The 16,370-nt window shown below is 42.3% G+C and overlaps 1 protein-coding gene across 3 annotated transcripts in view; it reads right to left on the bottom strand.

Moving 5' to 3' along the window:
• Window positions 1-6: 6 nt before the first annotated feature.
• adamts10 (ADAM metallopeptidase with thrombospondin type 1 motif, 10) overlaps window positions 7-16,370 on the bottom strand; it is a 40,885-nt gene continuing 24,521 nt past the window's right edge. For 2 of the 3 annotated variants that reach the window (XM_034147935.1, XM_034147938.1), the window contains 13 exons: window positions 15,963-16,108; window positions 15,016-15,079; window positions 14,734-14,836; window positions 12,017-12,150; window positions 9,747-9,870; window positions 5,406-5,486; window positions 4,921-5,084; window positions 4,706-4,832; window positions 3,969-4,098; window positions 2,402-2,606; window positions 1,672-1,848; window positions 1,424-1,589; window positions 7-696 (listed from right to left, as the gene is read on the bottom strand). In XM_034147935.1, the coding sequence (XP_034003826.1) occupies window positions 587-696; window positions 1,424-1,589; window positions 1,672-1,848; window positions 2,402-2,606; window positions 3,969-4,098; window positions 4,706-4,832; window positions 4,921-5,084; window positions 5,406-5,486; window positions 9,747-9,870; window positions 12,017-12,150; window positions 14,734-14,836; window positions 15,016-15,079; window positions 15,963-16,108 (1,731 nt within the window). In that variant the 3' untranslated portion in view covers window positions 7-586. The remainder of the gene's footprint in view (window positions 697-1,423; window positions 1,590-1,671; window positions 1,849-2,401; window positions 2,607-3,968; window positions 4,099-4,705; window positions 4,833-4,920; window positions 5,085-5,405; window positions 5,487-9,746; window positions 9,871-12,016; window positions 12,151-14,733; window positions 14,837-15,015; window positions 15,080-15,962; window positions 16,109-16,370) is intronic. The other variant, XM_034147936.1, reaches the window with a different exon arrangement.

Below are 16,370 nucleotides of genomic sequence, written 5' to 3'. Positions count from 1 at the left end.
TAAGCAATGGCATTTAAACAATGTGGTCAGGTAACAACTGTTATGTAATGATAACATAGAAACAGATCTTTCATTTTATAGCACGAGATATTCTTTTTCATGAGGGAAGATATCAGGAAAAATCATGTTCTTTACAAAGTGGATTTTTTTTAACTCGTAACAAAACAAAAATCACCTGTTAAGATACAGGTTTTAAGAGAGTACGGTGACCAGGCCTGCGGCCAAAGAAAAATATAGTAGCACCAAAATATTACAACAGAGGGATCATAGAAAGGCAGACGATGGAGGGAAGTTACTCACTCTCTCTCTCTCTCTCTCTCTCTCTCTGTCTGTCTGCGGGGTTCAGCAGCCCCCCCCCTCCCTCCAGTGGAATGTAAAACTCAGTCAGGGCTGTTTCGGCCCAGCTCGGCTCGGAGAGGTTTGTGCTGGATTCTGGCTGAAAGAAAAGGTCCCTCTTTAACAGTAACGGGACTAGATGTTCGCTCGACAGCGTCCCAGTTGTGAGGGCTGCTGTTAAAGGCTCAGTGGGAGGGGGTCAGGCTTACTGTGAGAGTACAGGGCCCAGAGAATGGAGGCTGTGTCCAGGTCAGTGTCCCTGGCACGTCTTGCAGCACATTTGTCTGAAATATGGCCGGCTGCAGAACTTGAACCTGAGCACCAGGGGGCAGTAGGCCACAGTGTTCACATCTTTACACTCTGCGGGGAAGACAAACATGAAGTAATTAATGCATGGAAATTACATTTTATTATTAAGAATTAAATGTAAGAATGTTATCACTTATATTCACATTTATTGTTCAGACTTATACATCTTGTGTTTGATGGAATCAGGCTCAATGTGATAAGAAATGTACAATTTAAAGATCTCCTATCATGCTATTTTTAGGCATATTATATGGGTCTCAGATATATACAAATATATAAAAAACATGTCTATGATGTGTTTTGCTCAAGATACCAAACAGATCATGCATTTTAGACATCCCTCATATCCCTCTGTTTCAGCCCTGTTAGAGAAATGCTGTTTCTGGGTCTAAAGCTTTAATAAAAGAAAAAGAAATTATGCTGAGTATCTGATCAGGAGAATTCTACCCAGATACTCAGCTAAATGCTGCCGTGATTAAACGCAATATCATGTTCAAAACCACATTAAGGATTATTTCTGAAACATTCTGTACCTCCGTTTTTTGAGATGTGGGTACGGAGGAAAAGAGAGAGGGTTTTGTTTTCTGACACTTTGTGAGTTACCTGACACACCGGGGACACATATTTATGTATAAAATACATAGAAAAGTGCATTTTTCATTATAGGAGACCTTTACAATAAAAATGTTAAAAACTATATTTTTACTTTTTAGCAGTAAACCTTTCTATAATGTTTTTTCTATGACACATGAAGAGGAGCGATGATTTGACCTCTGACCTTCAGGGTTGTCTGTGCTGATGGCCAGATTGAGGTCACATTTGCTCTTGCACTGCTGCATGGCTGCGGGCCGCTGATGTTCCAGACACTCATTGGACGGCTGGCCAGTGGGAGTCAGACACTGCACCATGCGCTTCTCCTGACCCAGCCCACACCTGGCAGAGCACTAACACATTGGGGATCATCTTTAAGTCAAAATACTACAAAATACTGAATATTAAAAAGACTGAAGCAAAAGCCTGTCTTACCTCTCCCCAGGGACCGGTCACCCAGTGAGGGGGGGGGCAGCGCTGCAGGTTACAGCGCACCCTGGAGGTCGGTCGGCCATGTTTGGGGCACTTGGACTCTGGCAGGTTGTCTCCGCTCTCCCCGCTCTTACACAAGACCACACGGTGCCTGTAGCCAGGACCACAGCTGGGCGTACACTGCGAACAGAGGGGTTGATGAGGGGACAGGGATTTGGAGTCGATGGGAGGGTGCAACAGCGGGTCATTGCAATCAAAAATCATGCGAAAGAAGCTTTTGTAATCCACTCAGAAGAGGGCAGCTGCTCTACTGGAAACAAAGTCAAGAGCCTGATCAGTTCCTGGAAAGTTCGCTGGACAAATTCCTTTTCTGTGTGTGTCATTGCTACATTACACAAACACCAGATAAAAGCTGAAACCCGCAGATCTTAAACATATATTTTACAAGTCTGCAAGGGCATAAAAGACATATTTCAACTCCTACAGTCTCCCCAAAACTAAGGTTCAACATTAAAAACATGTGAGGGATTCCCCACATGACAAATGTAACATATTATGTTTTTGAAGACTGCAACAACTGTAATGTGTTGGTCTGCTCTGCGATTCTGTTGCATATTGCATGGCTTTACTCTCCTGCGCTGATGTCTACGTTTCTAAGGTTTCAACTGGACAAACTTCATATAAGAGGAAGACTTAAATGCTACTAAAACATGTAAGATTGAATCCCTGTTACCTCTGACCAGTCCAGGGCCAGCCACTCTGGGGGGCAGCTGTGGTTGCTGCAGGGCTCAGTGAGAGGGGGCCGCGGCGTCGCACAGGCGGAGTCGTCCAGGACCTTCTCCTCCGTCACAGAGAGCCGCCTTTGACAGAACACCTCCCGGGTACGCAGGCCGCTGTTACAGCTGCGACTGCACTCCGTCCAATCTCCTGTCCACCAGCTACAGCAGAGAGGGAGCTTTGTGTTTACATTTTCCTTATTGCATTGCATAATATAGTGAATACATGATACTGTAGAACATCCCAGGATGAAATAGGAATGCCCAGCATCACAGTGCGCAAACAGACAGCATTACAATTACAATACACAAATAAGTGTTTATGAACGGTTAACACTTAATAAAGACAACATTTTAAGTACCTTAACCCTCCTGTTGTCTTCGGGTCAAATCTGACCGATTTACTACTTTCATCAATCATAACTTTTTTTTTTTTACATTCGATTGCATTAAGGCTTTATGATATCCTTCACAGTAGACATTTGAACACATACAATTGCTGATCACCACTTTCATTGAATTTTGGATGATTTAGTCAACTTTGTAATACCCATGGTGACACACACACACACACACACACACACACACACACACACACACACACAACACACACACACATCACACACACACACACACACACACACCACACACACCACACACACACACACACACACACACACACACACACACACACACACACACACACCACACACACACACACACACACACACACACACACACACACACACACACCACACACCCACACACACACACACACACCACACACACACACACCACACACACAACACACACACACACCACACCACACACACACACACACACACGTGTTCCCCCCCCCTTATGTGCCCAATCCCCCCCCATGTGAATCTCACCTGGCACTCACAAACACACAGAACAATTTGACACATTTCCCGCTCTTATGTGCCCATCCCCCCACATGGATCACACCTGGCACACGCAATACATGTTCAGTGTCTATTCTTTGTATATTTACTGCAGTTTTTCATGTATACCAGTAGTCTGATACAATATTTACAGTTTGAAAGGATGTTAAATGAAAGTTGGTGATGATTAATGGTTTTTGTGTTAATGTAATAGCAGTTAAAACAGGACCGCAAACACCAAAGTAAGGGGGGGGGGGGGAACTAAGACAATAGGAGGGTTAAAGGAAATCTGACAAAAAAGGAGTCTAATCCTGAATTAAGATAAAATATGCGTCTTATGAGGAGTTATTTTACCGTCAAAAGTGTGATTGTAGAATGAACCCTGAACAATCACTTTACCGATATACAGAATATCATTAAACCAGTATAATGGTATATCATCAAACAGGGACTACAGACAGCCAGTAGCGTACATTAATCTCACAGTGAAACGAAAACTATCGAAAGAACAAATATTGAAATGCTTTTATCTGGTAAAAAAAAAAGTTATGAACAAATCCTGAGTAATATGTATTTCTATTTCACATGAAGAAAATCTTATCAGCAGGAGACTACTCACGATGGGGAGCATGGCTCAGTGTTGCAGGATCTTTTCCTCTCTTTAGGTTTGATCTTCTTGTCACAGAAGTGATTGTAGACGACTGAATGATCTGCCTGCTTCCTACACACCACCTGCTGTGTCTGCACACCTGCGACAACATGACACACATAGGCATTATAAAGTGAGTGGATACGTTAGCATCTCCATGTTAGTTGTTTTGAACCCTGCCACAGTGCTGAGATTAGTTATGTGGGAAAGGGCCGGGTAATCCAAGATCTATGATAGTGCTAGCAAAGCTTCAGTATGGAAGACAAAGTGAAAAGTAATCTGGTCTAACAGCATTTTTTTATCTCTTACTTCCTCTCAGTTTATTGCCATAGACAGTGTTGCCTTAGTGTTGATGTAAAACTGTCATTCATAAAAAAGTGACACAATTTAACAGACTGTCTCCTTTAGGACTCCATTTACTTCTCAGAGGAGAAAATTAGTTCGTAAACTAAAAAAGGTCAGTGAGGGAAAAGGAGATTAGCAATGTGTGATATCTCCAATCTCAGAGTCGGTGATCTGCCCAAATGCCTCAATAGGGACTCTACTTTTTTTTTGCCATTTTACCCTTAACTTTTATGTGACATTGGACACTTATGACTGGGTTTAATCCTGCGTGTGTGTGTGCGTGTGCGTGTGCGTGTGTGTGTGTGTGTGTGCGTGCGTGTGTGCGTGTGCGTGTGCGTGTGTGTGTGTGTGTGTGTGTGTACCTCCAGCGCAGAGGGCTGAGCAGCGGGACCAGGAGGTGTAGTGCCAGGCAAAGCCCGTCCGAGGTTCCCTGTTCATCGGGGGGTTGAAGCGATAGTGGACCCCCGGGTTCTCCTCACGCACCAGCACCTGAACATTCAAACATTTAAAATACATGATGGTTAAACTTTTTCAAGATCCCAATTTTGTTAACACTGTATTTTTGATCCATTCTTACCATGACAATCAGGGTCATGTTTGTTGGCCCCAGAGCTTCAAGAGTCTCTGGTCCGTCAGTGGGCCGCCTGTAGTGGAAGATGGTCCCGCCGACATCAAACCTACGCGGCGTGTCAATGGTCAGCTTCCCATTGATGAAGTACTGGTCCCCTTTACTCTTTAGCACTGGGAACCAGAGGAGAGGGACAATACGAAGGAAGAAATAAATGGTAGGAAGGCAGGAGTATTCAGAGTAAAGTTAAGACATTCAGATAAAAACCTATAACTGATTCCTGATCATTTTATTTAGCTTATATTCTGTTTCTTTGCATGCTTTACAACTTTGGATTTCACCTGCTGTAAAACAATTTCCTTTTGGATAAATGAAGTACTTTACTTAGTATTTTAACAGCTTTGTAGTTTTCTATCATAGATATTATGTATATTTCTCTAACTCATCACATGTACAGGCAATAACACTAAACATAAGCTTGAATATAATCTTACCAAGGTAGTTGAGGGAGATGTTGAGCTCTTGTATGTGGATGAACACTGAGCCTTTAGGAATTCTGACCACTTCTTCATAACCTGAGACACACAAAGTCAAAAAGCTAAAGAAGGGGATAACAATGCATAAGCAGTTTTAAGCTCTGCGGGACGCCAATGGACTAAGCAGAGGCTTCAGATTCCAGCTGCATTCCTGGGCAGCCGGCCTCAGCTCGGCTCTCTGCTAGAGAACGAACCGAGCCAAGAGCCGGCTTCTCCCCTTGTCTTCATCTTCATCTAGTCCTGCCATCTGGTTTAGTCTCTTGTGCTTTTTCTTTTTACGCTCATCTCACCTCTGCAGAGAAAACCAACCTTTTACAGTCAGTGCAGCCCTGTAAATAACTGTAGGCACACACAAATAATAAAAACAAATTAAATTATTCCTTCCAAAGCTTTGACCACAAAAGGAGAGGTTTGGCTTGTGACCTCCCTATGGAGCTCTGCAGGTCGGATTGACCCTGCTCTGGGTTTCTGGATGGAGGCGACAAAGATTAGAGCAACCGATTTGGAGTTTGATGGCCACAAAGACTGGGAGAGCAAAAGTGTGAGAAAGGTTTGATCTGTTAATAATTGGGAACCTGTGTGGTACACTTTACTGCCTACCAGAGACACAGGCTGGACAGATGGAAATAGTTTTTAAGAGACATTGTTGGATTGGAGCCAAGAGCACAGAGAATAGACAAAATATTGCATTGTCTATCAAAAAAGTATTTTATGTCCTTTTCCCTCCATTTTAAAGTGTAGGTTCAATGGCTTAATCCCAGACCACATTGAAATGCCTTGAGCAGAGAAGAGAAGCACTGGCTAAAGGCTTTGGGAGTTCAGCGTAATCAAAAGCTTGTTATAGACATGACTAAGTGATTCAGAAATCTTTCTGTATCCAGAATAAACCTCCAGAGATGTTTGACTGGCTCTGGAGTTTCAGTTTGCCTCGAGATGAAAACAAGCTGTACGGAAGTTGAGACCAAGTCCACCGAGTTCCGACTTTTAGGACTTCTGACAGGTTAGTCAAATGTCAAATTAAGTGACCTCTTTTTACTTAAGTTTGTATTGGCAAACATTGTAATTAGATGGGCAAACCTATAGACACTACTATCTTTTCAGCTTGGACCCTGACTTCAACATCAGCTAACACCTTTGGGATAAATGAAAGCCAGGCCTCATTGCCTAACACCAGTGTGGACGTCACTCATGCTTTTGCAACTGAAGGGGAGAAAATCCCAGCAGCCAGGTTTCAAAATCTTGAGGGGAAAGCCGTCCCAGAAGCTGTTATAGCAGCACATTAATAACCATTGTTTTGGAATGAACCAAGACTCGCAAAACCAAACAGATGCATATTGTCTTTGTTTGTTAAAAAAAACCTTAAAGGAGAGGTGTCATGGCCATTTCCACTGATCATAATTCCATTGTTGAGGTCTACTAAAATAGATTTATATTGTGCGTTTTTCCAAACTCACATTGGTTTCTCATACAGCATCTCTGTAAACTACGTGTATTCACTGAATTTCACTCTCTGCCTTTAACGGCTCGTTGTAGCTCCAATAGCTCCAGCCCCCACCCTCCCTGTGAGCACAGTGTGCTCTGATTGGTCGGGACGTTGTGAATCGCACTGAGCTCCGTGGAGGTGTTGTTTCCTTGTTTAGGATACATAGCGAAACACAGCCAAACTCATCCTGAGCACACACAAAGTCACAGCCGAATTAAAAACAATAAGTGTGGCTTGATATTGAGTAAGAAAAAGGTTGATAAACGCTGTGAGAATGGGTCTGCAGAGAGAATTTTGCCGCGATCCCAACTGTCTGTTATCAGCCTGCAGCCAGGGAGGAGAAATCAGCAGAGCTGCCTGCACTGAGTGTGTGTGTGTGTGTGTGTGAGGAAGTCCGTGGATTGGTCAATTTGGACCAATCAGCGGGGGCTTAACGTAACGGCTCCGCCAACGTAACGGCTCCACGGATTGGTCCATTTCGTTCCGGGTACGGCATGACATCATGCCGTACCCGGAAGAATCAAATGGACAATGACGTATCTCCAACGAGGCGTTTTGGGGAGGTATTTTCTGTGTTAGAGTTTTACTCGCTACAGGGTGTACTTTGAGGGTTTTGACTCTGCACACCGTTTACATGCATAAAAACCTTCATAACACACAAGGGGACGGGTAATAACCGGAAAAGCATGACACCTCTCCTTTAGATCTATATTTGGCGCTTTTGCTTTAAGTTTGCACTGGTGGCAACAACTGCAATGCATGCTGGGACTGCAGCTGATTAAAGGAGCACTTCACTGTTTTAGGACATCAGTGTAATTGACATGAGGAATACAAGTAAACCTGTAAAACCCCCTTTAATAAAAACACTGACCGTAAATACTATCCCCAGATCATGAAACACGTGACTCAGCAACCTACACTTTGACTTCAGCTCTCCTAATGGATTTTTTTTAAGGGTAACAGTAATGTCAGATATTTGGCACATAGTTGCGACCTCAGCTGGGGTTGACCGGCTGGCCTGGCCACTGCGGTGCAGAGCACAGCTGCCGGCTCAGGGTGCGTCCCTTCCGAGGAATCCTGGAAGGGGGTGAGTTGACAGTTGGGTGAGAAACTCTGAAGTCGGTGTTGCGGGGAGAAATGAAACCCAGAATAGATCCAAAAGCAGCTGGACCTCAAGCCACACTGGTCCGACCTCACCTAAATCTGTCTGCCACGTGTCCCTGGGTAGCTGCTGGATAAATATATGTATGCATACAGCGTATGGTATTGTATATGCGTATATTTATGGGTTAAGAGTTTTTCAGGGAGTATTTTTACTTCTCCGAATTTTTTTTGTCAAATTCTACTTAGTAACCCATGCTGGCCTTTACTTAATCGTAACCCTGATTGACCTTACAGCTGTTTTGCCCCTTAATTGTTACAACAATGTATTCAATTAACTCTATAACCATGCACTGATGCAACTTGGCTCTTTAATGGTTTATATTTTTGTAAGACTTGGTAGCTTCATTTTATCTTTCTCTTTGTATAAGATTGCCATTGGTCATGTCATTGGTGGATGTATTACATTGTTTATATGCAGATAATATACAATTATATCTTCCTGTCAACCCTATTCTAAGTCTATATTTACAGACAATGAGACAGTTGAACTAACAACTACTATAGAGCAATGTATAGGCGTTAGTTATTATGTAACACAATAATAAGAAATGTCATGAAGACCTAATGTAGACACAATGATGGATAAGACTAGCGATTGTTATTATCTGTAATGCCAACTTTAAGCCTGGGCTGCGTCAACTGTAAATGGTCGGATATACACATCATTTATCTCCTAGCAGAGCAGGTGCTGAAACAAATGATTCTCCTGCAGCTTTGTAGAGTTCTGTTGGCTTTATCTAACGCATGGCTGTAACAGTATGCTGCTGTGGACAGAGGTTGCATGTGAACAGACAATTATGTGATACACTTTGAATGTCTGGGGTATCCTCCTAACTCACATTGCAAGGCAGCTTTCCAAGATGCATTTAACAGTCCAGAGCATTCAAATCCAAATGTTGATTGTGCACAAAACGAATAGAATGAATAACTTCTCACTGTGAATGCATCCCGTTAATTTAATTTGATTCTCAGGAGCAGAGGTCAGTGTTTCCCATACATTGATTCCCACCACAAATAAATATCGTCCGCCACAAATGGATCTCGTAAAAAAAAAATATATATATTATTGTTTTTTTTGTTTTTTTTGTTTTTTGGTGGTCTAATGGATAGTGAGGTGGGCTGATGATTGGAAGGTTGCGAGTTCAAATCCTGCCTGGAACACCACTACTAGTGTGCCCTTGAGTAAGGCACTTAGCACTCGGTTACTCCAGGGAGAATGTCCCTGTAATTGGTCATTGTAAGTCGCTTTGGAATAAGGCGTCTGCCAAATGCCTAAATTGTAAAATGTAAATTATATTTTTGGGAGAATAAACCCCACAGATACTCAACTCCGGTGTGTTTCACTCATTAACAACGCAACACAGAGCAACAAGAACGTTGTCTACAGTAGCCATGAACTCGCATGTATTATCTTATTTGAGGGGGGGTGGATGCGTGGACCACCCGAATAAGGTTAAGGGGCCTTTGGCTTTTCTTGTCGGGGGGGGGGGGGAATAGAATCAAATTCTGTGGGAAACACTGGAGGTATTTCAATATTTATCAAATCTTCCCTCGGCCATGAAATCATCTTAATCTATATGTGCAGAAATCTCTGTGGCAGCATTTAAAAAAATGTATGAGTTGGCTGGTGCTTGAGTGTTTGAGTTCTGTACCTCCTTCGGGCAGCGAGTCGTTGAAGAGTCCCTCCACAGAGTCACAGCTGCTGCCGTCCCCTCCGCAGATCCGGCAGCGATCCTCGCGCACGTCCGAGCCGAGGACTCGATCACAGCCTACGTGCTGCAAGAAGGGAGAAACAAGTGAGCTAAAGGGTCAGTCAGGGTGATGGGGCACAGTCAGTAAGTGGAGAGGTGTCGGGGGCCGGGCTGAGGGATTACCTCTAATGTCTTCAAGACCACTTTTCCAAAACACAGAATTATCAGATGGTAAGACCAGATGTGTTTTTTGATCCTGTGCAGACTTAATGCTCTGAGGTTGCTAAACTCATAGCTGTCGACATAAATAAGTTTCATGATGAGTGAAGCAGGTGGTTTCACTCAAACTCTTTAACAGGGAACCAAACCTAAACAAAAGGGTAGACAATGAATGGCAACAGCGCTCACACTCATATATTCATATGGCAGTTGTTTATTGTAGAGAGGGATAATGAGACTTATGTTTATTATTACTTTTACACTGATTAGATCCCATTTCAAAACTAAAGCCAGGGTTGAAACTGAGATTCAACTCATGGGTATCGGCTGGTGGCTTTTTATTGTGGGTAGTAAGACGTTTTTAAAAATAAAGGTCTCTAGGACTATTAGAAGTCTTATATATATGGGTTTTTGTGATGCTGAAATATATGCTTTAAAAAATGAACTTCCACACCACAATTAATGAACAAAAAGTGTAGGGATGTTGTGGTTTGTATTCATTAGAGAGTTAGACAAAGTAAATACTTTGAAAACAAACAATGTTTTTTAATGAGGTTTTTTGACAAAATACCGAGCACAGTTAATAGGTGCTCATTTATATGTATGTGCATTTTCCCTTCTTTAATAAAAATGACCATAAAAACAAATCTCTTAACTTAAGAGCTCTACTTCACTCGTCTCTAGAAGCCTTATAACAACAGGTGCAGTCCAGGAGTCGACTGAAAACTGTGCCACATGTTAGCAGAACACCATTATCATAGTAAATCTGGCCCTGTATATTTTGTCCAAGAGATCTGGGGAAAAGGTGCTCTGACTCATGTGCCTTTCGTCTGCAGCAGCAGATTTTGTACGACTAGATCTGTTCTCAGGTCCTTTTCCTATCTCCAACACTTCATTCTGTTTCTCCCGTCTTATCATTGTCAGACCGCAATCATAAAACTGAAACCAAAAGGAAGATATTTGTCCTTAGTGTTTTTTAAGTTAGATTTGTATTTAAAATGTGTATATAAAACATATGACAGGTGACATGATGGAGAAGAATAATGGGAAGGATGACTGAGTGGAATACGGACAGGAAAAGTCAGAAGAAAAGTGGAGTAAACAAAAACAGGGATAGGAATGGATGAAGAGAAAAAGAGAAAGAGAACAACTGCAGTGAATAAAGCGTGCCTGCAGTGCAGACAGACTAATAGCTGAGCAGGAGGGTCACAGAGTTCTTTCAGATCAGAACAGAGCAAAGCATGGGGGAAATCAGAGAGATCGGTGCAAGAGGAGAGAACAGAGAGGAGATGTTGATAAACAAAACTCTCCTCTTGGATGAGTTCAGCCTCCCTTACATAACCTTTGAGACCCTTCAATAAGCCAGATCATGGGGGGTAAGAGCCAGGACAAGGGGGAGGTGAAAACTATTTTTGTTGGCACTCAGACAACCACAAGACAACACGCTGGAAATCAGGATTTTTTTCTTTCTTCTGTCCTCACATTTTTTCCCTTTCCATCGAAAGATTCAACTTACTTTTTGGAAAATGCTACATCCAAAATAAACAACAAGTGGATCAATTTTAGCTGCACGCTATTACCATCCATTTGGTCTACATCCCTTAACAAATGGACCATGAGGCTGCCAAAACGGGTTCCAGGAACCTTTTGGGCCTCCAGGTGGTCTTCACTTTAAGATGAGCAGCTAGATGTTTTGTTTTCATTAACAGCCGAGATTAAGAGAGAGCATGGTTGATGGGAATGGGAGATCACTGCCAAAGTTAAAACAATTTCTCAGTTAAGCAGCTGATTGTGATGATCGTCCGCAGTCATTGTTTAGACAACACAGTGGCGGCAATCCAGGGTTTGGAGAGCGAGTATAAACAACATTATCTCATTCGTTTCTTGATCCTCTATTCTGCTGCTTCAGCTTCAACTGTCTGCTCACATGCAGATGTCTAATGGCTCTAATTTATTTCAATTAAACGCTTACATGAATACTTACAAACACACACGGAAAAGCCTTATCTCACCTTACACTCTCCATTTACACACACATCCAAAGAGTCGTCTCTGCAAGGCGTGCCGTCCACCACGGCTGGAGCACGCTCCGTGTAGAAGTTGTATCCTTCTGCCAGACAGTTGAGAGAACAGGGCTTCACCCCACCTACACACAGACATACACACAGGGAGCACACCACAGTATCAGTATATCGGATTTATAGCACACAAACATGGACATCAACCCATTCTATTAAAGCTGCATGCACAGGTCCCAATGCAAGTACAATACACATGCACATGTAGTGTATGTCTGCACAAATCTAAATATTATAAACACGCACACGGTCACAGGGGGAAAGTGTTCAATTGAAAGACATGTATTTCAAGATTTCCACAAATGGCACGCACAGGTTCTCTGGCCAAAACGTTCTTTGGCGTTCCCTATTTTCTTAGTCTATGCTGTTGTATTGATTTACCAGAACATACAAATTGAAAGTAAATTGCACCACATGCCAGGTCCAGGCTCCAGTGACAACCCACTGGTGTGCACTGGTTTATGTGGGCAAAGGCATATAGGACAAATGTCAATGACAGTTCTCCAATACTATAACATAATGAAAAATAGATTATATTTGATACTTTTAGATCCCTTTGATAAGGCTGAAAATGTAAGTTTAATTTAAGAAGTTATCATTTAAATGTTGCTCTTTAAATTTCCATATAGTTATAATTTAAATGTTACTCAAGTCCAGAAAAGCTTCGAAATTAAACTTGAGGTGACGTGTATGTAAATGATAAAGCATCAGTATATATGCGCTATATCTCCCTGATGCACTACAAATAATATATTTTATACAGCCCACTGAAGTCCTGTAAAAAGTTAGTCTGAGCTACTGAAAATATGCCAAACAAAGCAGAATTTGAAGGAGGCTGATAGAAAAGTTATTAAGGCAGCACTCAATTCTGCAGCAAGGCCAATTTACCAAAAACGAATTTCCAGTGCTGACCAACAGAGAACAAGTAGCTAAATGTGAATCTATAAATCATTTTGTAACCACTATAATGTTTAGGTCATGTTTGTTATTGTCCAACATGATACATACCAGTGAAAAAGCACATCTTATTAAAACAACTTGTGTTTTCAAACCATACAAAATGATATGTACTTATATTTCCAAATCAGATATTTAAAACGTTCCATCATAGAAGACAAATAACTATATTTGTGTTTTTTCAGATCTCTAGTGATTTGTAAATGCTCTGTGACAAAGGATATCCATAACTAAACACAATTCATAACACAAACCCACACAGTTAAGAGTGATTTGCACTTGCAAGACTATACCATATTTTCTCACACACACGCCCGCACTAACACACTGAGGTCTTGTCTGGCCATGTTGTATATATCCTTCATTCATCCGTGCGGCTCTCCAACAGCTCCACTATTTGAGTGGCTGTTGACATCAATTTGGGCTGTGTTTGTTTGCCTTGGCAGCGCTGTAGCAGGTACAATATGTACTGGAATGGAGAAAAAGGGAGAGAGAGCATGTACTGAGATGACCTGTAGACGATTAAGTGGTCAGACCATGGAAAACTACAATTCCCATGGTGCCTAGCTTTGGCAGGGCAAGCGCGGCTCGCGGCAGGGTGTGTTTTATGGAGTGTGAAGGTTGAACGTAAAAGCTGTTGGACTGAGAACAGCAATGTGTAACAGCATGTTTGTTAAAAAAACAAAACAGCTTAAACAACAGACCTTTTTTAATGAACTGTCTTTGGCTGCGTGAGCGGAGAGAGAAAGGCTGCCTCTGTTCTCAATGTCAGCAGAGAGAGATTGCATAATGGTGAACTAAATAAAGTGAGAGGAGGAGAGACCAGAGCAGTAAGGACAAAGTCAAAAAGCAAGAAGAAGAAAAGGAAGCTGTCTTCGTGGAATGAGAGGGTAAGAGTGAAAGGAGGTAAGCTGACATGAGAATGTGAGGAGAGTGAGAGGGCTGCAGAGGGGCTGGGCGGTGGTATATGGCCTTAACGCAGGGCAGAGTCTATGGCACCGTTCCTATTTTAACAGCTGCAAGGGATTTCCATTGTAAAATCAGCTGACTTGATGAAAGGAACACTTGTTGCCTGAAGTTGGATTTGGCTGGCCGGCCATCTCTGTAAGCCATTAGGTTATTGGAGGGATAGATTAAAGGCAGTTATGTCGTTCAAGCTATTTCTCTTTCGCATCCAGCACAGTGCTCATCAGGAGCGAGGAATTCTCGCAAAGCATTTTGGGAATGCATGGCGCTCTGCAGCCAGCATCTGCAGGCCAGACAAGAAGCAGTCTGCAGCTTCAATTCACTTTCACCTCTCTCTCCACGAACACCCTCACACGTACACACACACACGAACGTACACACACACACGAACACCCTCACACGTACACACACACACGAACGTACACCCACCCACCCCCACACACACCCACACCCACACACACCCACACCACACACACACACCACACCACACACACACACACACACACACACACACACACACACACACACACACACACACACACACACACACACACACACACACACACACAACACACACAACTGAAACTACTTTAGATTTGCCCTTGAACTCTTATATTTTAAAGGTGGATATAAAACCCAAACAATGAGCTTTAAGACACTAAAACACTCAATAGAGCAGAGGGAGATGTTAAGGGCAAAGAGGTACACACACACAGTTACTTACTCACCCCCTCTGTATGGCTTCCAGGTGTAAAACTTTCCCCGGAAAGGAACACTGTCAAAATCTGCGCACTGAATAACCCGGAAATCCCGAGAGCCTGCAGGGCATTCCTGTAACACACACACACACACACACATTTATACACACACACAAACACAACCATGTACATATGCAAACACATTCAAGCAGCAAAGTCTCATGCAAAATACCTCACACAAACACATTGAATAAATTATATCCATGTTTTAGTATGTTGACCATGACGGCGATGAAGAGCAGCTATACTCACATCAATATTGCAGGACCTGAAGCGCTTTCTCTCCCCCAGACAATACTTTCCACCAATAGTTGGCCTACAACCAAACACAAAGTCAGTCACATCTGAGTACAATTTAAAAGCTCTAACCTCCATCACTTCCCCACACAACACTGGCTCCTGATCCCTGCTTTGTCTGCCTGCATCAGTGTGTTTTCAATCTCACTGTCTGTACCTTTTATTGCTTTATTGTCTATTACAGACTGGCACGACAACACCTCTACATAAAAACATATTTTAAAACGCCAGAGAAGAAATCTCGAGCCAGCCGCTGACGAATAGTTACCTCAGCTCAACTTTCAGCAAATTGAACCGAATGGAGCCAAAACAAATGTGCAAATGATTCTCAAAAATGATAAGAAAGAAAACCGTTGGCCTCAGATTTGAATCAATTTATTCTCAGTTTAATCAATTCAAGATGAGGGATATGGTGACTGCGATTCAAAAGCAAGTCTGCCAGTGGTTTGGTGATGACGCATCGGAGTTGTTTTATACACAAAAAAAAGTGGCAATGTTGCCTGTAAATTAATGTGAGCCGTGGAGCTTTGTGCTGTGATTTTATATGTTTATACTAATAAGGGGGTTTATCTGAGTTCTCAAGTGTCCTTTGGCAGGTAAATGATCATTCTTCTATTTCCAAGGTAGCATGAGGCCGTATTGTGACGTATCTTTCTTAATCGTAAGTGAACACATGTTTAAACCAAGATTCCTCAAAACCTTTAATTATACATATCAAGAAAGGGTTTTAATTGTATTTCATAACAAGAGGAACTACAAACAGTCTGGAATGTGGATCAGTACTTTCAAGTTGATACTTGACAATGTAATATCGGCAACAGATAATGATCCGCTATATATCCAAGTTCATCTTAAACCCCAAAAATAAAGCATTTGAGAGGGGTCACAGTTGAGAGCCTTACCTGGGGCTGTCACAGTGTCTGATGGACGAGGAGACCCCTCCTCCACACGTCCTACTGCACTCCTCCCAGGGTGACCACAGACCCCAGCCCCCATCCACGCCCTCCGGACGAGTCCCGTACAGCACACACACCCTTTTGTAGCACCACTGCAATTCAAATACAAACATTTTTATACACATCTTCAGATACATAGACTTCGCATGTAAACAATGAAGTTAGGAACATTTTAAGGTTTGTTAAGCGAATGTAATACTACACAGGATACTTTAAGAACAATTGTATTTACTTTGTTAAAATAGATATTTTCTCTTTTAAAAAGGGTTGAGCATGTTTATATTTTTTGGGTCATCATGCTTTAGACACAAAACACGCCAAGATGTGTCAGAGATGCTGTATGTCATTGTGGTC

This window comes from Trematomus bernacchii, unplaced genomic scaffold (assembly GCF_902827165.1).
Source record: "Trematomus bernacchii unplaced genomic scaffold, fTreBer1.1, whole genome shotgun sequence".
NCBI classification, from domain to species: Eukaryota; Metazoa; Chordata; class Actinopteri; order Perciformes; family Nototheniidae; genus Trematomus; species Trematomus bernacchii.
Note: the sequence above shows the minus strand (reverse complement) of the source record. Positions and strands in the feature narration are given on the sequence as shown.